This window comes from Amia ocellicauda, chromosome 3 (assembly GCF_036373705.1).
Source record: "Amia ocellicauda isolate fAmiCal2 chromosome 3, fAmiCal2.hap1, whole genome shotgun sequence".
NCBI lineage: Eukaryota > Metazoa > Chordata > Actinopteri > Amiiformes > Amiidae > Amia > Amia ocellicauda.
This window is the reverse complement of record NC_089852.1, coordinates 30,924,719-30,945,488: the sequence shown is the minus strand read 5'-3', so window position 1 is coordinate 30,945,488 and position 20,770 is coordinate 30,924,719. Positions and strand designations below refer to the sequence as shown.

The 20,770-nt window shown below is 48.5% G+C and overlaps 1 protein-coding gene across 6 annotated transcripts in view; it reads right to left on the bottom strand.

The window, feature by feature from the left end:
• Positions 1 to 3,448: 3,448 nt before the first annotated feature.
• sh3kbp1 (SH3-domain kinase binding protein 1) overlaps positions 3,449 to 20,770 on the bottom strand; it is a 56,057-nt gene continuing 38,735 nt past the window's right edge. Inside the window, exons 7-18 of one of the 6 annotated variants that reach the window (XM_066699046.1) lie at positions 17,027 to 17,105; positions 16,167 to 16,261; positions 14,887 to 14,988; positions 14,372 to 14,423; positions 12,821 to 12,892; positions 10,835 to 11,000; positions 9,285 to 9,397; positions 7,183 to 7,292; positions 5,730 to 5,867; positions 5,193 to 5,464; positions 4,657 to 4,720; positions 3,449 to 4,314 (exon numbers count right to left, since the gene is read on the bottom strand). In XM_066699046.1, the coding sequence (XP_066555143.1) occupies positions 4,273 to 4,314; positions 4,657 to 4,720; positions 5,193 to 5,464; positions 5,730 to 5,867; positions 7,183 to 7,292; positions 9,285 to 9,397; positions 10,835 to 11,000; positions 12,821 to 12,892; positions 14,372 to 14,423; positions 14,887 to 14,988; positions 16,167 to 16,261; positions 17,027 to 17,105 (1,305 nt within the window). In that variant the 3' untranslated portion in view covers positions 3,449 to 4,272. The remainder of the gene's footprint in view (positions 4,315 to 4,656; positions 4,721 to 5,192; positions 5,465 to 5,729; positions 5,868 to 7,182; positions 7,293 to 9,284; positions 9,398 to 10,834; positions 11,001 to 12,820; positions 12,893 to 14,371; positions 14,424 to 14,886; positions 14,989 to 16,166; positions 16,262 to 17,026; positions 17,106 to 20,770) is intronic. The other 5 variants (XM_066699049.1, XM_066699051.1, XM_066699048.1 and 2 more) reach the window with 5 other exon arrangements.

The following is a 20,770-nucleotide window of genomic DNA, read 5'->3' as shown; positions in this document are numbered from 1 at the left end:
GTCGGGCTACATATGAAGTGCGTCTCCACACGCCGTGACTGCGAGCTGCGGGCCCGGAGACACTGTCCTAGACCTGCCGCTTTGTTTGCTTTGTTGTCCCAGCGCAGGACACTCAAACCCCCGCGCCTCCTGCTGCCAGTAAGCCTGGGATGGCAGAGACGCTCAATTGGACATGCAGGGTGAAGTGTGTCTCTGTGACCTGCAGTCCCACTTACATGTCCCTGTATGTCTGATGCACCACATGCAGAAGAGAACATGCACAGTCAGCCTGCACGGGTGCACTTTTACACCTTTTTATGCCCACTGAACCAAAGCATACATCTAATACCTAATGCTTTTGGATTCATTTTATCATAGTTGGTTTTATTCATTGTTTATGGTTTATTTATTTGTTAATCAATCTGTAAAGCACTCTCTGGCTACCCAGTGAAGGGTGCTATACAAAATAAAAGTTGATTGATTCATTGATTGATCGATCATCACCCCCACCCCCAATACACAAAACAGGGACAGGAATATAGTTAACATCATAATTCCTGAAAGTCCCGGTGGCATCCAGCAGTCCTGTCCACTGTGCTATAGTACACAGAGGTTAAAATGAAAAGGCTGAATCTTAAAAAGCATTTAACTTGATTGTTTTTATGTTTGTCTTTTGATTGTGTCAGTGTTCTCCAAGTACCCCAGTTTTCTTGAAGTGTTACAGGATGTTCACTTTTTACTTTTTATTTTTACCTTCAAAGAACTTTGCTGTTTCTTTAAGCGGCCTATATAGCATGAATAAATGTAATGAACATTGCCCTTTGTTGCATTTCCTTAGCATGTGTGTAGGAGTTTACATTTGCATCGTCTGTCTGGACTGTGGAACAGTATCTTGAATCTCCACAAACAAGGAAATTCCTAAAATGGGTTTTATTGTTTTTTTAAGAATCATAAGCAGAACAAAGTGTTTTCCATGGATTCCTAAATCAGGCACGACAGGAAACCATGGAGTCAGCTGTCAGGTCGCACTCCCTTTTCCCACGATATTTTCTTATTTGTTTCCATCACACAAAGAGAATAATAATAGTAAAAAGGCTCAGATGTTGTGATGTGTGCGCCTCGCTCACTGTCAGCCTGGCCGTGGCGGTTTCTAGGCACCGGGAGAATGCAGGGTCAGACAGGCACTCCAGCCTCACTCGCTCTCCAGCACCACAGCCCGTCTGTCTGAGGGAACATTTCCACCCACAGAGCTCAGGTCAGGGCAGTCCCCAGCTAACCCCGGAGCTAGACCAAATCAAACCTGTTTTCATTTATTAGTAATGGAAATCGGCAATACCTTAAACAGCAGCTGGGTCCTGATTTGTGACTTGTGATGTGGCAGTTTAAAAAGCAAAGCAGACCTTTTCACAGTCTGTGACACTGTCCACCGATAGTCGACTTCAGCACTGACCGTACTCAGCAGAGCTAATCAGAAAATCGGCACCAACCAATATAGTTCTGCCTGAGCATTTGTGAGAGTCTGGATGTTATTTAATGTCTGACCAGGGTGGGCAATCGTTTTCCCCTTCCCTGTGGCAACAGCGCTGCTGCCGTATAACATCAGCCAATTGCATTATTAAGTCATGTGTCCAAAAATAAACCTAAACTCAACAGCATCCACCCCTCTGGGCACTGGGGCCCCATTTAAACAGCAAGATGGTCGGCCTCTGCTGGGAACAATAACAGGGAGTTTTCCATGACGCCCTATTAGATGTGACCTCGAAATAGCTGGGGCAGTTCGATGTCCCCTAGAGATCGCACTGTTGGTAAATAAATGCTTCATATCTCCTGGAAAGAGATGCATGTGTAGAGAGATGGTTAATTAACCAGTTGAACTGGAGCCAAAATCAAGAAACTGGGAAACCCAAGAAGAGGCCTTCTCTCTCCTGAGACTCTTCCAAGACCGCGCGTTGCGCTAAGCTGGGGCTGGCCGTGTGGGGGTGTGAGGTCATGTCATGTCTAATGGATACCTCACATAGCACAGGAGGGGGGATTCCTAGGCAGCGTGCTTCAGTCTGTTTACATGACTGTACTAGTGACATGGCGGTCAAGGCCATCAACGAGCCTGCAGTGAAGATCACACTCTCCTGCTGGCCAGGAGTGTGCACACTGACCGCCCTGTCCGCTGTGATTGTTGAAGGCGGGCCGCTATGCTGACTGTCAGACTGGAGGGGGGGGGGTGGCTGATAAATGGTGCACAGGTTGAGTGCCCTGAACCAAAGCCAGCGAGCAAATTAAAGTTCCCTTCTGACCAGGAACCTCTCATCAGCCTCATGGCTGCCAGTCCCTCCGTAGCACAGCTGTGTCCGGTTGGTGAGTGAGAGGCAATCGGGGGGTCGGGGTGGCATCACTGGGATTCCAGGGTTAATGTCAGGGAGGTGCAACTTTTCTAATGGAAAGAACAAAATCCAGTGCAGCGCAACTATGTGGCGGAGAGCTTGGCACAGTGCCGCCTGCAGAAGGCCTTGCCGTTTGTACCCGGGACAGCGCTGCAGCAGAATCACTCAATCGTCCTGCTGGAGTCCCTCAGCCCACACAGGCTGGCCATCATGTCCCCAGGACAGGCTGAGCCGATCCAGCAGGCTGTACATTAAAGTACCTCACTTCACCACCCCTATGCCAAACACCCAAAGTCCCTTGGGAACGTTAGGGTGTTACAATGAATACGTCTCAGAGGGGCCTGCGTAAATTGGCGAGCTGAGAAAAGTGCCCACCTGGCGCACTCTGCCCAGGTGCTTCCCACTGCATTGTGGGAGACAAAGAGCAGGGATTTAGTGCAGCTGTAAACTCATCTCTTGAATGTCTCTAAAGCCCGAATTCTTCGCCCGTCATGGTGCGACCGGCCGCTCGTAAAGCTCTGAATTTCCATGTGCTCATATTGCCATGGAGACCGCCCGCTCCACATGGCAGCACAGGACCCCCCCGCCCCCTGTCATCGCAGTTAAAGGCAGTGAAGAGAGGTAGACCAAGATAAACACTGTCCCTCAGCTCACTGCAGCTTTCCTGTGTGTGTGTCAAAGTGTGTGTGACATTGCATGCAATCTCAGGTATAAATAAATAAATCAGGATCTTGTCTAACTAAATAAATAAATAAATAACAAAATAAATGTCTGTTTTGCATTCTCAGGGTCCATTAATCTCCAGGTCATTATATTTTAAAAAAGAGAGAAGGGTTCAGGCTTGCAGAATCAGATTGTACAATTTCGTCTCCAGAAGCAGAATGTCCCTCCGTGACTCTTGACATTTGTACTGATTATCGACACACTGTGGCACCGTGCCTTCGCATATTGTAGGACAGAGGCTGACACCTGGTGGATGAAACACAGAATGACACTTGTGCCCAAAGGTGCCCATCGGCTCTGGTACTGAAACGGGACTCAGACACTGAACTTCAAATCACTGATGGAGGAGTCTGTTATATATACATATATATATTGTTTGTTTGTATGTTTTTAATATTTTTTTTACACATAATGGCATTTTAGTACATTAAAATATAAAAGTATATATAAAAGATTTCTGTAAAGGAAATAACCTAGTTAGAAAACATGGGATTCTTCATTCTTAAAAAAAAAAAAAAAAAAAAAGCAAAACAAATCACACACACACACACAAGAAAAATAAACAATTTGAATATTACAATATTTTTTTAAGAGAAACAGAAAAAGCCAAGGCGCCTGTATCCTGAGGGGGCAGAGCTGGAGTCTGGAGCCGTGTTGCCAGTTCCTGGAGCCCTGACCGGTGTCCTGCCTGGTCTCGCCCCTCTGTGCTTCATCAACAGACTCACACTCTCCGAGTTACTCTCTCTCTCTCACACACACACAAAGAAAAAGCACAACAAAATCCCACACTAAGGTGGCAAAGTAAATGATGTACTGTGCAAATGTACACTGTGAAATGCAACAGTTTGTCTTTTTATTTATGAAAAAATATCGTTGAAATAGTACCAGTAAGGACAGCCTGCCTGTCTCAGCCTCGGGTTCAATCTCCACGGCAACAGCCACCCGCTGTCACACGGAGACAGCAAGCCCCCCCCCCCGCCGTCACTCACACCTCTTAAACTCATGCATTACAAAAAGATTGGTTGTCTTAAAAATAAAAAATAAAAAGGGGAAAGTGGGAAACTATTAGAAAAAGGTTTTGTTTTCATGTTTGTTTTCCTTTCTTTTTTGGCACAAAACTAATTTGGCTGTGGCGTGATTTCAAGTCTGGGTCTTATTGTACTGTGAAGTAACGCATCCATCCCTGTGCTCCTCACTTTGAATGGAGAACTTTCTTTATGTGTTCTACCTCCATCTATAAAAGACAACAACAAGACACAGAATGAATCGCATTATTTCAGGCATCAAATCTGGTGTTATTGTGCATCCATCTATGTATTTCACTCTTTTAGCAGCGTGCCTGGTGCGCAGATGCTTCTTTAACACTGCAACAGTTCGGCAACGCTCTCTGAAACGAGTAGGGAGCCGCATCACAAAGGGCTTCCAGAACAGAGTAACTCAGACACTGCAGATCGCTGAAGAGAAGCTGAGCAGAATTCTTCAGTGTAGAAATACTGTGAGCAGCAATCATGTGAGATGCTTCTCTGTGCTTAGTCCCTGAGCCAGTGCTTTGTCATTGCTACTCTTACTGCCTTACCTGTAATGATAAGCGCACTTTCTTCTCCTCATCCAGTTCATTCATCAGCTGCTTAATCTCCTTCCTAGGAAACAAGGAAAAAATAAACACATTGATGGTAATGAATATCCCGGAGAGTACAGAGACTGCTGCCCTGCGTCAGGGGTGCAGACTTTCCACTACGTACGAAAGCTAACGAGTCCTGGAATTAATTCGTTTTAATTACACCCTGGGCGCTGCACAAAAGCAAAAAGGAGCACATCTGGATGGAATCTGGCTGTTAGAATAAACACAGAGCTTCTAAATCACCACAGCGCGGGCGGCGCCGCTCCCTTCGTCGGGATCGAATGTCTTTTTACAGGCTTTCTCTGAGTGACTCAGGCCCAGCAGCCAGTCCATAATTCATTAGCCCAGCTTTGATTAGGAGATTAGGGCACACCCTCCCTGGCAGCTGCCAAGGGTTTTTTAGCAACACATCCACAATCCCCTGAGCCTGTGCTGAGGGCACAGAGGGGAGGGTCACCCCTCTTGTACTTGTGGCCCTTAGTGGCACGTACTTGTGCTGGCTCTTCATGAGCTCGATCACGCCCCGCAGGTCCCGCAGCTGGGTGCGCAGCTCCTCCATGGTGGGGGGCCCTGCCTGTCCCGCGAGGTCGTTCTTTGGCTTGGTGTCGGGGGCGAAGGGCGAGGGCGAGGCGGGCCGCGGGCCGGGGCCGGGGGCAGGGCCCCCCGGGTGCAGCGAGGAGGAGGAGGGAGGGGGAGAGGGGCCACTGGAAGACGAGGGGGGCGCTCCTGGTTTGGGGGGAGGGGGGCTCTTGCTTTCCAAACCCTGCAGAGGCAAGACAACAGGGGAGGGGAAACACAGAAGAAACAATGAAAAACAAACACACAAAAAATTATCAGATAGAGACCATCCAGGCATTAATTATTTAATTGATTAATGTTAAGTCGAATCACTTATTTTGCAGGCAGTTGCTCACTGGAAGCCACATGATTAGGAACGTCAGGAATCCGGCCTCTGAGAACTGGAGTTACCCAGCCCGGGTCTGGGCCTCCCTTTCCCGGGAGCTATGGGAGTGAGAAGCCTCACTTACTGGTGGGCCTGGGACGGGCTTGGGGGCCTTCCTGGCGGTGTCCGGTGCTTTGGGAGAGGCCGAGTCCTGCTCCTCTTTCTCCCGCCGCTCATCCTCAGGGCTCAGGGAGTCCAGCAGGTCAGGGCTGGACAGGGAGGACTGCGGAGACAGACAGAGCATTAGAGGACTGCGCTGCATATGACCAAGAACAGCAACACGGCCTGCTGGCGAGACCTGTTTGTCATTTCCTCTTTAAGCAGGAACCTCTATCGCTCCAGCGTTTTGATGCCCCCGAGTCAGCCGGGGTCACACAAATAAAGTGTTGTTTGAGACACTGAAGGGCTTTCAAGTAGTGGCAATGAAAATAAAACAAAACAAACAAATGTTCTACACACACCTTCCTTGAGGTCTCGACTGAGGCGACTGTTTAGCTTAGGAGCGCTAAGGTCTCACCAGCCCCTCACCAGCTACCCTACACCGGTTTACATGTTACACACCACAGTGCCGGGGGTGACCGTCACCAGAATAACTCCGCCACACCTTTGAGGGAATGACAGAGCAGCCCATCAGGAGGCATGGCTGCTGTGGTGGCTCTCTGAGTCATCAGCACATTCATAACGACAGCCATGTTGTGACATGTGACCAGGTAGGGATGGATATGTGGAGGGGGGGGGGCAGATACTAGGTGGGGGTCTGAAAACCTGAAGACAGGCTGGAGAAGTGGCGCTGGGTACAGCTCAGGATCGTTTCAGCCGCGTAAAAAATACAAAAATAAAAAGTGTTCTCAGTTCCTGTGAGAATTGCGCAGTACGGGCAGCAGCTCTGCCTCCCCACAGCGAGGCCAGCCGGTCCCAATCAGAGCAAGGAGCCCGGGGAGCAAGTGGGAATTGGGCTGGGGTGAGGAATCCATCCCCCCCTCCATGCCCACTCGATCCTGGGAGCAGGACCAAGTATTCCCAGGACACTTCAAAACAAAGGCCTCTTGAAATGCTAACTTCAAACACTGCTGCTACCCGCCCCCCCCAGCCCGCTGCAGCAGCTCCTGGGGCAGCAAACTCCCCCCGCCCACTGAGAGCAGCTGTACTGGAGGAGGGTGGGAGGAGACGCTCAGAAAGGGAGCTGGGTACGAGCAGCTAGCCTGACTGCAGTCTGCACACAACCAGACACACAGACCCATCCCGAGCACCCTGGCCCACGCTAACACACTGCACTGCAGGGCTGGGCCCCGGGGCCACAGGGGCTGGTGTGTAGGAAGGCTCAGGCTGATAAGCGCAAGGTGTGTTACCCTTCTGCTGCCAACAGCAGTGCTATGAGGGTCCTATGATCAGTGCAGTTCACTCCAGTGGAGCTGATTACTTAATTGGGTATGATATTGCCTTAATTGGACTGAATGAATCCCATTTCCAGGTTTCTGGCATTTTTTGTATCAAGCGCACAGACAGACAGACAGACAGACAGACAGACACTCACTCACCGAGGTGAAGATTTGTGATCGAGGCCGTCTGTCTGTCACACGTGGCCTGGTCGTGGTGGGGTGGTTCAGCCTCTCCGCAGTCGACACTATGGAGTCGAAGTCTTCGATATCTGAAAGGAGAGAAAAAGAAAACAATCTACTGAGACTGTGATCAGGGAGTTTCTAAAATGAGGAAATAAAATATCTGCAAAATAACTAAAAATAATTTTAAAATTGGGTTGAAAACAGATACATCCAGCAGCCCACCTCAATGAGATATTCACACCGACATTACAGGGACATTCAGTAATTTTTTTCCCTTTAAATCCTCTTTGATTTTAAGAATAAAGTCTGGAGAAAACCTGAACTGTGAAGGACAGGGATTAGAAAAGATGCGCATGGCAATGTGGAAATCAGAGACATGGGACATGGACAGCACCCTGCAGACTCGAGCTTTGAGAGCACTGAGACCGAGTCATTGATCAATCAAATCAATCAATTACATTTTTTTTATTATTCTTGAACAATTGAAACAGTAAAGATCTATTAGTTCCTGTCCTCAGTGTAGTCCAATGCAATTTTAAATACATAAACAGCAAATTTCAATGTTACTATTCCAAAACGCAGTACAAAATAAGACAATTACCACACCTGATAGTTTTAGTTTCCTACAGCGCTACAGCAGTCAGAAAACTGCTTAAGCGAAACCACACCACATTAAACCACCTGGCCCGTACACAGGCTTCTCATGGCAACACACGCAGCATAAAAATGAATGAGATGCTTTAGCATGCACAGGACACACAGGAGACATAAAGCAAAAGGGGGAGAAACAGGAGGAAAGACACTGGGATGAGAGAGAGAGAGAGAGAGAGAGAGGAAGGGAGGAGAGAAGACTGAAGGAGCCAGGGAGAAGAGAGAAAGACTGGGGCAATCAGAGGCACAGAAAGAGGGGGGGGAGGTCAGATGGCAGAGAGGGAGAAACAGGAAAGGATGGGGGAAGTGAGAACAAGAGAAGGGAGAGGGGTGAGAGGCAGAGAGGGGGTGTGTGGGGGTGCAGTAGGAGGTGGCCTTACCAGCGGTGAATGCAGAGCTGTAGTTACCCATGGTAAAGGGCAGAGAGTGTTAGGAGCTGGATGAGAGATGGAAGGAAAAGAAAGCCGGCACAAGAAGAAAGAAAAGTCTGGAAGCAACGACAGAAGAACACAGTTACCACACAGCCCTGGCCGCAGCGTGGCAGGAACACACAGACAGCACAACACAACTGGACTGAGCGTGAGGGCTGTGCTGTACTTCTCTGTCCTGTCCTTTGACCACTTCCAAAGAACAAAGCAGAAAGAAAAAAGAAAGGAGCAAGGCCTCCACAACGATCCCTGAACTGTGAGCCCACGCTTGACACAGGAAACCAGAAAGCCACGGAGGGCACTGACTGGATGTATCTGACTTCTAATCATCCTTCTGGCAGGGGTTAAAGGTCACAGCTCACCCACGCCCCCCCAAACAAACACACCTCCTTCCACACACACAAATACATATATACACAGAAACACAATACTGAAAGCACACAGCAGGAGAGAGGCTCTGGCAGGTTACAGGAGAAGGAGACAGACAGGTTTCCCCTGCACAGGAGCAGTGCAGGTCTGGTACCTAAACACACTGGCACACGAAGTAGGGAGTCTAATGCTACTTTTATGTAGTTGTCATTTTCCTTTTCTGAAACTCTGTCCTTGGCTCCTTCAGCTGCCCCCGAGTGTCCCAGAGAGGCTGGGCCACCTGTCACAGTCGCTCGCTTTTCTATTTTTATTTGTTCCTTGCAAACAAGAGGCATTCACTTCTCCTGGCACACTTTGAAACAATTAAAAACAACAAAAACTAAAACAAAACAAAAAATGTGTGAAGACAGCATGCAATCTACAAGATTTCTATTATTAGTAGGTATAAAGAACTGAAGAGGGAACTAACAAACTGCTTCACTGCCATAAGAGAGAGGGAGAGTGAGTGAGAGTGAGGGAGGGAGAGGGTCCTGATAACCTTGGCGCTGGCAACCACGGAAGCCCAGAACTGAGGAAGAGCAGCCGGGGAGCTGGCAGGGTGAGTGTGAAGTTATTTTTAGGCCACCTTACCGACTTGCAGTGCGCTGGGGCGGCCAGGCTTCTCCCCGATGTCATTGACTCTGTCCGAGGAGCCGCGGTCAGCAGTCGTCGTCCCTCCGCCGTCCGTCTTCGGGCTCTCGCACCTGGGACACACACACACATACACAATGCAGAGAAAAGACCTCTGGATCAGGCCTGTGTGACTGTCACATCCAGGAGGAGGATCAAAACAACAACAAAAACAGGGCACTGTTCTCCACTCAGAGCAGCTATTGGGTTACCAGCTCACCCAGCCCCCTGCTGCGGCTCGGCTGTATTTCCCTCTGTTCTGCGGAGAGAGACCTTTCTGCAGCTGACCTCCACACTCCATATAGAGAGCACAGAGCCGGCCTGCAGTCAGGGTGGAACCACAAATGCAAAAACAGGCGGTGGGGTGTCTGTGTGGAACAACACACACACACACACACACACACACACACAACTTGCTTAGGTTCCAAAAATGTGTTTCTGGCAGTTGCAGGACAAGTTCAGAGCACTAAACAGCTTGCCAAAAATACTCAGACACTCGCAATCACAATCACACACACACCTTCACAACTACACTCTCTCACTCCCATACAGACACACACACACACAAAAAAAAAATAAAAAAAAATAATAAAAAACAGCGATGGCAGCGAATCTGAGAAGGAAAGTGTTGTTAATGATACAAAATCTTTTGCAGGCTTCGCAGGGCCCATGCAAATACAGGAAACACCGCTGCGCTGCGAAGGTACACGGGGGCCACACTGGTGTTGCCTCACTTTGCTCACCAGAGCTCCTGCATCAGTCCTAGTTTTGTCCCAGGTCTCAGCCCCAGCAGCCAATCAGGATTAACCAAACATAAGTATCCTTGTAGAGATATTCTCGGTTGTCTTTGCAGCGGCACTGCTGTCAGTCATGGTATTAATAAGAGCATGAAAACGACCAAGTGAAGCAGAGCAGTTGTGAAGTTCAGCTCTGTTGCAGACTGATTAGCATGAGCGACAGGCTGCTGAAACTCTACTGTTCAAACAGCTCGCGGGGGAGGAGCACTGGGAATACCAGCGTCATTAATAAACACACAGCTTTGGAGAACTGGAGAGGAGGGGGGAAGACAATCAGTCTCAAATAAATGACTCCAGTATTAGAAAATATACAAAAATCCAATAGGGTGAATGCAGAGAAAGGCCAGCGGCTCAGCTTCACAATCTGTCTGGTGTTGTTGGCTTTATTTAGACATAACCAGCACAATGACAAATTGCAAACTTGCATCTCCTCACGGTTTTATTTAAAAGCAGTAATAAGTGGCCTCTGAGAATAAACTAAACTACCATGACCGAGTTCAGGTTTTGTCATTTGCAAAGATCAAAGTTTGGTTTTGTCCGATCCACAGTTTGTTTTGTGTCTTTTCCCCTCTCCTGAATGTTCCTACTGGCCGAGGGCCGAAGTGTAAAAATCCCCCCAAAAAACACAACAACTGAAAACACATTTCTACTGCGACACCTGGGGGGTGACACACGTGAGAGGTGACGCCACTCCCTCTCCCAGGAAGCACCCACCTGATGCTGGGCACGGCGGGGCGCTCGGGGCGTTTGGGAGGCAGGGCAGCGGGGCGGCCCAGCGAGTTGGTCTTGGGGGGGAGCGGTTTCTTGGGAGGCACTGCTGGCAGGGCAGGTCTGGGGATGTCAGCGGCCTTTGTATCCTTCTCTGGCTTCTCATCTGCAGCTAGGCCAGGAGACCAGGGCGGGACAGGAGGGAGAGAGAGAGAGAGAGAGCAAGAGGGAGGGAGGGAGGTAGTGTCAAGCAGGAGCACAGAAGCAGTCAGATGTACTTTCATTCACTCTCTCATATATATATATATATATATATATATATATATATATATATATATATATATATATATATATATATATACATATACATATATATATACATATACACTCACCTAAAGGATTATTAGGAACACCATACTAATACTGTGTTTGACCCCCTTTCGCCTTCAGAACTGCCTTAATTCTACGTGGCATTGATTCAACAAGGTGCTGAAAGCATTCTTTAGAAATGTTGGCCCATATTGATAGGATAGCATCTTGCAGTTGATGGAGATTTGTGGGATGCACATCCAGGGCACGAAGCTCCCGTTCCACCACATCCCAAAGATGCTCTATTGGGTTGAGATCTGGTGACTGTGGGGGCCAGTTTAGTACAGTGAACTCATTGTCATGTTCAAGAAACCAATTTGAAATGATTCGACCTTTGTGACATGGTGCATTATCCTGCTGGAAGTAGCCATCAGAGGATGGGTACATGGTGGTCATAAAGGGATGGACATGGTCAGAAACAATGCTCAGGTAGGCCGTGGCATTTAAACGATGCCCAATTGGCACTAAGGGGCCTAAAGTGTGCCAAGAAAACATCCCCCACACCATTACCACCACCACCAGCCTGCACAGTGGTAACAAGGCATGATGGATCCATGTTCTCATTCTGTTTACGCCAAATTCTGACTCTACCATCTGAATGTCTCAACAGAAATCGAGACTCATCAGACCAGGCAACATTTTTCCAGTCTTCAACTGTCCAATTTTGGTGAGCTTGCGCAAATTGTAGCCTCTTTTTCCTATTTGTAGTGGAGATGAGTGGTACCTGGTGGGGTCTTCTGCTGTTGTAGCCCATCCGCCTCAAGGTTGTACGTGTTGTGGCTTCACAAATGCTTTGCTGCATACCTGGGTTGTAACGAGTGGGTATTTCAGTCAAAGTTGCTCTTCTATCAGCTTGAATCAGTCGGCCCATTCTCCTCTGACCTCTAGCATCAACAAGGCATTTTCGCCCACAGGACTGCCGCATACTGGATGTTTTTCCCTTTTCACACCATTCTTTGTAAACCCTAGAAATGGTTGTGCGTGAAAATCCCAGTAACTGAGCAGATTGTGAAATACTCAGACCGGCCCGTCTGGCACCAACAACCATGCCACGCTCAAAATTGCTTAAATCACCTTTCTTTCCCATTCAGACATTCAGTTTGGAGTTCAGGAGATTGTCTTGACCAGGACCACACCCCTAAATGCATTGAAGCAACTGCCATGTGATTGGTTGGTTAGATAATTGCATTAATGAGAAAGTGAACAGGTGTTCCTAATAATCCTTTAGGTGAGTGTGTATATATATATATATATATATATATATACACACACACACACACACACACTTGTTTCTAATATCAATCTAACGGAGCACCTTAGATTGTTATGAATATATCCATACTGATTCTGACTCTCACTCTAACAGTAAACTCACTCACTCACCCTCGCAAAACACCCTCACACACTCGCCCACTCGCCCACACACACACTCTCAAAGTTCCCAAGTATCTTCATGTTTACTGCTTGGTCATCATCTAATAACTCCAGCGGGGCAGGGAGCTGTGGGGCAGCACGTTGGCCTTCCACGCCACTGTCCTGTGCCGCCCCAGCCGGGTCACGGCACGCTGCAGCCGGACACACATACAGACAACAACAAGAAACCTGCAGAGCCTGCGGGTGTACCTTTGTCCTCTACTCTGAGCGGGAGGAACTCGGGACGCTCCGGGGGCACCTTTCTAACGTCCGTCTTTTTGTCTGAGAATTGGTACAACGGCATTATCAGTGGGCAGGTCAACTGGGGAGGAGGGGTGATTGACAGACTGACGGGAGGTTTCGGTTAGTCTGGTAGGGAGGTTAGTGTGCGCATGCAGGGTTGCCCTTGAGCCCCGCTTGCTGGTTAGTGGGGGGGGGATGGTTAAAAACTCATGGCAGGTAAGCGATTCTCAAATGCTGTCAGCTGCAGAGACTTGGGGGGTGATGCCTGGACCACCAGGGGGTAGACCGCACAGGAGGCCAGCTGCTACACACCGAGGGGCTGGCTGATGGTCACAGGACAGAACCTCCCCCTTCCGCTCCTGCCTAAGGTGGCTGAGGGATACGAACCGCGCATGGGAGGGGAGGGTGATAGGAAGAGCAAAGATCAGCACCAGGGGGCGAGAGTGACCGCAGGAGCCTTTCCAGTGCAGAGGAGAACCTGCACTGGGGATTAACGAGGGGGAAAAAATTAAAAATAAATAAAATAAAACTCTGACAGTCTGAACAGGCTGCTCGGCCATTTATTATGCATGTAAAACGATCGAATTAATGAAATGACGGGGGAATTTACACTCTGTTTTATGAGGCAATTACAGGAACAGCCAGGAGGTCATTACAGAGCAATTCTGCAGGAGGAGGCGGAGGCCCTGGGGATGGTGCAGCGAGCACGGACTGCATTTTGTCTGCTCTGTCGACCATGCAACTGCAGTCTCCCGGACCCAGAGCTAAATTAACATGCAAATTGTGCTCCCAGTGATTTAGGTCAGCCGTCAGCCGACTTGGGTGCCTGCTCTCACCGTAGCTGCATGCTAAGTGCTGCGGAGCTGGAGGCGGGCATGTGGAGTGATCGCGTTGCAGCTGATTTGCTTTCCTTTCCTCGGGGGGGATGGGTGAAGATGGGGTGCCATTCCAAAGCTTTGGATATACTATGAGGACCATCCCCACGGGGGTTAGAGCCGCAAGGTGGAGGAGCAGGGAACGAGTTAAAGTGCACATGCATGTCTGAATCACAGTGCAGCTCGATGCATGAGGCTCACAAACGCCAGTTGCACAAGAGGGGGAGGTTGTTTTAGTACAGACAGGGAAAAAAATCAAGATCAACAACACATTGTCTTGTTGAAACATTTAGAGAAGAGTCCACACAGTGATTTATGAACATTTATAGAGATGACAACACGCACACAAATGCTATCAGTGAATGCCTCCTTTGAGGAACAGTTACAATCAGGACCCACTACATTTACAAATAAACACCCAAACTGATTCCCTGTGCAATAAGCTACAGAAGTACCACTGAGATGGTACTGGAGGACATTCAGTTCAGAGGCAAGGAAGCGAGAGAGAGAGAGACAGAGAGAGAACACTTTGTTGCCTAATCCCTTTACTCTGAATACATCATCTGTATAAATGTATAACTTGATCATGCCAATCAAGCGGTTCTGCAGCGGAGTCTGGCGCAGTGAGGGAGGGGGGGATTACCTGTGCTCTGCTTACCTGTGGGCGCGGCAGGGGGGGGTGGTTTCTTCGGTCTCTGCAAGGGCAACAGAACACTGGAGAGATTAACATCCTCTTTCACCAACGCACCAACGCACACTCGCACACACACACACACACTCTCCGACTTCCCGCACAGGGAGTGGGGGAAGTAAGAAGCAGGTGGTCGAGGAAATGGCAAAAACGCATAAAAGAAAAGCATTTCACGGTGTACTTCTCTGTACCAACAATAGAAACCCTAATAGTTCCGATGAGGATCAGGAAGCTCTTCTCCAGACCCCCCCCCGTATGAGCTCAACGCAACCCCACTCGCCCTGTCACTATAGTAAGAGTGTCATCGCACTCTCAGAATACAGCCCCCCCTTCCCAACATACCACCATATGACCTCCTACTGCTAATAGTGTTCACTGCTCGGTGTGAAAACATCTGTGGGCCAGCATCACCACGCGAACGGCCACACGATCAGTCCGATCAATAATCAATCAGCCACAGCACTCACCTCTTTCTCAACATCGGGGGCGAGCAGCTTCACAAAATTATCGGGGAACACGCCCTGCTTCCCGTTCAGCTCGCCCATCCACCACCCTGCGTCCGCACACTCCTGTCAGGAAACAGACAAAGACACAGGGTTACGCCATGTCCAGGTTTCCAGGGAAATATATACTGCCCCCCCCCCTCCAGGGATGGCGAGACTGCAGGCTGTGGTGTGAGAGGTGCTGATCAATGGCAGTTTACTGTTCAATGTGGCTTCATCTTCATAAATTCATCCATACAGGTTCATTCAAAAGGGTGTAACAGACTTGAAATGCAACACAACACAATGCAACAACACAGCACATCATCTGGCTGCTCAAAATCGACACTACAACCGACACAAGAGGTTTCCTATTACACTGCTCGAACCCCAGGGTCTCCTTTGCCTGCAATGTGGATAACGTGCAAAACAGAGTTCGACGTTCCAGCTGTCTTTGTAATTAAAATTTTATTTAAAATTACATCTATTTTGAGTTAAGTTAAGCTGTGTTTTTCCAGTGTTATAAACAGAGCGATGACTCGACTGTGTTTCCAGTGATGCAGTGGTTTAAAAACGGGTGTGCTTCCACTACCTCCGCTACTGGGATGACAGGCTGGGTATTTTAAGAAAAGAGGAAACGGTTACTCACAACCTGAGCTCAGAGAGGAAGTGGAGAATACACACAGCTGCAAACACAGCTGACATCTTCGCAATATCCGCACCGAGCGTGTTCAGAGGCACGAGGGCGAGGGTGAGGGTGGCGCAGCAGCACACAACACACGCGCAGTCGCATTACCAGCTCGACTATCACCCTGGCTCATCTACACACCCTCACCGAACCACTGGCCTAGTTTTCTGCAGTTATTTTTCTCTATTATTTTCTTTTTTCCACACATTTGGAATTGCACCCCTATTTCTTTTCCTGAATTGTGGTTTGTTTTGTTTTTGTTTTTTTAATAAAAAAAATTGGTAAACCTTTACATCAGGTCATTAGAAACAAAGACTATCAAAACAGCCATGTCAACAACAACATCAAGAGCAAAAACAACAACGACAACAACATTGACACTCGAGTGAAAATGAAATCACTGGACAGTTCCATCGATCCCTGGACTGGTCTGGTAGCACCACTGCACGACTCGGAGCAAAGCTAAGATCGCAGGAGCTGTAGCACACAGCGCCCCCCTGTGTGGAGCTGCAGTAATAGCAGGAGCAGGGACAGCTTGTCTCAATATCAGTTCTGATTGTTTTTGCCAATAGCTCACCTTACTGATAATGACCACGATCTCGCCTTCCTTGATCGACAGTTCATCTTCATTTTGTGCTTCATACGGGAAGATCACTTTGCAATACTCCTTCACTAAAAATGCAAACAAAAAACAAAAAAGACATTAAAACATGACATGCAGACCAAGCATGAACACGCTGTCAGTGAGATCTTTAGAGGGACATCTTGCTTTAATGGTGGTCTTTTTCATCAACAGCTTTGTGTTTTTTGCTGTTGTTTTTTGCCCACATTACTGCTTAGCTAAATTCTGCTGTGGATGCACACTGTGCAGAGGAGTCGGAAAGAATAGGTGAGAGGAAGGGAATCTGATACCTCGTTTCCACGGATTTTATTTCCATACTGTGTCAGCACGGTACTCAAATGGAGTAATGAAAGCATGAAAGTGTCATTCTGTGTAAAGACGCAATACCTAGAATGGTAGCCATGGTAATAACTGTAAACGCAGAAGATGGATGGAGTTTTAAAATGCAATGTTGTTTATTTTAGCGATGATGTTCAACTTTATATAACATTATGTCTTTGGTTTAGATCCTTATATTTACCATAACTTTCAATTTTTGTATTGTGTCATAGAACTGCATACCATTTCTTTCAATTCCTGCCCTTAATATTGCATTGCATAGTCTCACGCACAGCAGTCAGCACTGTGCCATACTAGTATCAGATATGAAAGGATGCTGGCACAGCACGGTGCTGACACGGCAGGGCACGATATGGATTTGTACAAACATCGTGAAAACAACTCTGCATGCTTTCACAATAGTGACAGCACCATGGAAACAAGGTATGATAGAGTGTGTGCGTGTGTGTGTGTGTGTGGCACCGGTGCTCCCTCACCCTTGGCTTTACTCTCCGGCTCCGTTTTCGCAGTTTCCTGAGGCAGGCAGCCAGGGGGCATCTTCTTCGCCACTTGCTGCTGCAGGAGGAAAGGAAGACAACCAGCAATTAGCAATTAGCACGCAGCCCTTAACGAAAAGCTGACGGACAGGCTGCTGCCAACTTGGCCCGGCTGGTGTCCTGCCACGGTGGCGTCTATGGTGAGCGTGAGATCAGAGACTGACCTAGGACCCGAACCCCCTGAGCTACAGACCCCTCTCTCTAGAAGGCACTTAATCACAACCACAGTTGTTCCAGGAGGGGGTTTCCATCATGGTTACCAACACAAGACCTCCAGCTGCTGAGAGTTTGTGCAGCTCCTCCATCAGAGCAAGCACAGCTGCTCCCCTCCCTGACACCAGGCCAGTCCCCCAGTTACAAACAGAAGAAAACGACAACAAAACTAAACCACCAGGACTGGGGGTCCTCTGTGTGGACACATCATATCTGCTGCCCCTCACTGCACAGACACCAGCGCGTTGTTCTCCGAGAGATGCCCGAGCCGATACACACAGAGACGCACACACGCACAGGGATACACAGATACACAGAGCCACACAGAGAAACAGCTCTTACAGGGCTGCTAGTCAAATTGGTTTGAAAACAGCAAAGCCCAGGAAATAAGCGTCTGCATCACAGCTTCCTCTGGACGGGAGCCGCGGCCGTTCCACAAACAAGAGCGGTGAGAGTTAACTGCCAAGGGGGCACAGAGGACCAACTCTCACACAACAACATCTTTAACAGGGCTGGATGTAAGCTTCCAAAAACCTCAGGCCTGCGTTTAAATTCACCCCACCCCACCCCCTCCAAACAAGAAAAAAAAGAAACATGTCAGAGTGCAGAAGGGCTTCAGTCTCTTTCAATTTAAGTAAAACAAGAGAAGCTTCTCCAAAACCTCTCTGCAAAAAAGAACACAGAAACAAAACCAAAAATATCTGCCATCTGGTTCTGAAGAGAAAAAATGAAGCACAGAAAAAAAAAGTAATTGAAGTGAGCCCCCGGAGATCAAATGAGAACCATGTGGCAGGAGCTGCAGCACAGGAAAAAGCAACGTCAGAGCCACATGTGGCCGGGAAAGTGGATCCTGCCTGGCTGTGCTCTGCAGCTGGACAGGATCTCGCCCCGGGTCACTCAGACCCACTCAGCACGGCCGCTGCGGAACCACTCCCGCACTCTGGAGCCCTGGAGACCACAGTACAGCCCGACTCGAACCCGGACACGGTGTGTAAAAGACAGACAAAGCAGAAAGCGTTATTTACCTCACGTTCCATTAGTTCTGACTTCTCTCTCTGGCGTCTTAAATCACATACAGCAAACGCATTGAAGATCGCCTCTCAACTTCCCCTTAAATCAATTAGAAAACTGAAGCAAGGAAAAAAAAAAAAGAAAAAAGTTCCTGAAGGCCAATCCTAGCTCTGAGTCACACTTAAAGCCACAGGAGTCAGTTAATACAACAAAGCTGGCACTTGTCTGATCCTTAGGAAGTGAAAAGGCATAGGAGACAGTTATTTTTGGAAGAGTAGGGGGGAAAAAAACAACAATTTCCCTCTATAGCTCAGACTTCTGACTGCCATGAGACTGTCACCAGGAGAGCCAGAGTACTGGGGGAAACTTGTGAGTGTGTGTGTTAGAGAGGGAGAGGGCGAGAGAGAGAGAGAAAGAGAGGGACAGAGAGTGCAGGGGGAGCATGTGAGTGTGAGATGGAGGGGTGGGGGGCAGGAGACCGTGTGTGTGTGTGTGTGTGTGTGTGTGCGTGCAGGGGGGGTGGGTAGAAACGGGACAGGGGAAGCACTGAAACCCTCTCATGTTGCTTCCTGTCTCTGGAGAAGACAGAAAGCAAGACCCCCTGTGGAGAGCTCAGATGCATGGGTCAGGACTTCCTCCCTCCTACCCCCCCCCAACACACACACACACACACACTTAAGGCAGACCCTCTGCTTCACAATGCCAATCAACAGTCAACCCACAAGCCTGCCCATTCAGAGCAGCACGGTGGCAAACAAACACCGTGCCTGCTGCACACACAGCAAACACATCCCCCCCCCTTCCTTGCTTTGTGTCCGTGAATGCTGAATGTTGACACCACTTCCTTTGTGCTTTAAGAAAGCCATCATTAGAATGGCTCAAGAGCTGCCACTTCCTGCTCTAGTGAAGTCAACGGGAATCTGTCAGGGAAATGTATACCACTGAAAATCCCCGGCTGAGGCCAGCAGGAAGCCCATTCACTCTGGGAGGAAGGGTGGGGGTGTAGCAACGTGTTACAGACGGCTCACTCCCCAGATGAATGGAAACAAGGCGAGAGCATTTTCAGCCCCTTCCCTCCGGCCACTGGTCTGGAAGTTTTGTTCTGATTCATTCAACCATCCAATCTGCCCAATTTCTGCAGAAGCTGACAAATGCACTGTGTGAGTGTGTGTGTGTGTGTGAGTGCGAGAGTGTGAGTTTGTGTGTGTTAGAGTGTCAGGTGAAGGGTCAGTCCTGTATAAACAGTGTGAGAGTTGCAAACTGACTCATCTAGCCACAGGAATGGGAACATCACCCTCCCAGCTGCTAGGGTTCTCCAGCTGCTCAGAACATTTGACACACCAGCGTTCCACCCCCACATCACCACTGCCACAGCTACCAATGCCCACAGACCCACAGCAGGACAAAGACCCAACCTGGCTTGCTTTGGTTTTGGTTTTCAGTTCCTTCTCCACTCCATAAGTAAAGCACAAAGGCCCTCATGTACACTACAGTTTGCACCTAAGTATTCAAACAGGTCACAGCCAGCATCTCGTAAAAATAAAACAAAAACAGCCACAACAAAAAAGAAACCCAAAACTGCAAAATCTGGACGAGACGTGAGCCCCCTCCCCTCCCCTCCCCAGCCCCCAAGAGCAGTTCTGGAAGGACACATCCCTGGCTTGAGCTGAGCACAGGCCCCCAGGCACAGACGATGCGCCGACATCCCGTACCATTGTTTTAACAGCTCTGTTTGCTTTCGATGCAAATTGCCACTTTCATGTTCTGCCCAAGTGTTGCTGTTGGTCGCCCTTGTTCGTGTTTTTAAATGGGCCCTGTGTCGGGGTGTCTCACTTCCTGCTCCTCCTCAACCAGTCCTCTCGGTCTCCACGCCTACCCTCCAACTGAGGTTCTCAATCACAAACGGCTCAATTTAACCCTTCGCAGCTGCTGTCCTCCTGCACCAGCAGATGCTATTCTCGTGTATTTATTTATTTTTACTTCAAAGGCTTGTGTGGGGTTGTCCCTTTCAAGTAAACTGTTTCCATCAGCAAATGGGTCCCGACCGAGTCCCTGTGGAGCCGAGTTGGGAGTGCATGACGCTCATCGGTTTCTGTGCACCAGTAATTCATTATATGTGTTAAGAGTCATGTAGAACCTAAATTAAACAATGAGGACGGACACAGTTCCCTTTGCTAAATATCTCAGCCACAATCCATGGCCTTACAGCAGGGGATTTCTGAAAAATAGACCTGGAAACACACATAAAAGGGTCTCCCAATGGATGTCAGAAAACTCAATAAAACATAAATAATAATAATACAAAGTAAAGTCAATATTAAGCTTTTACATCAAATTCCTTCAGTCACTGCAGCAACCAGCCAAAGAAAAAAGAAACAACAATATCAACAGCACAATTTTCATCTCAACAGTAAGTTTCTATGCATCGACCACAGCCAGCAGTGTCCCTACCTACCTTAA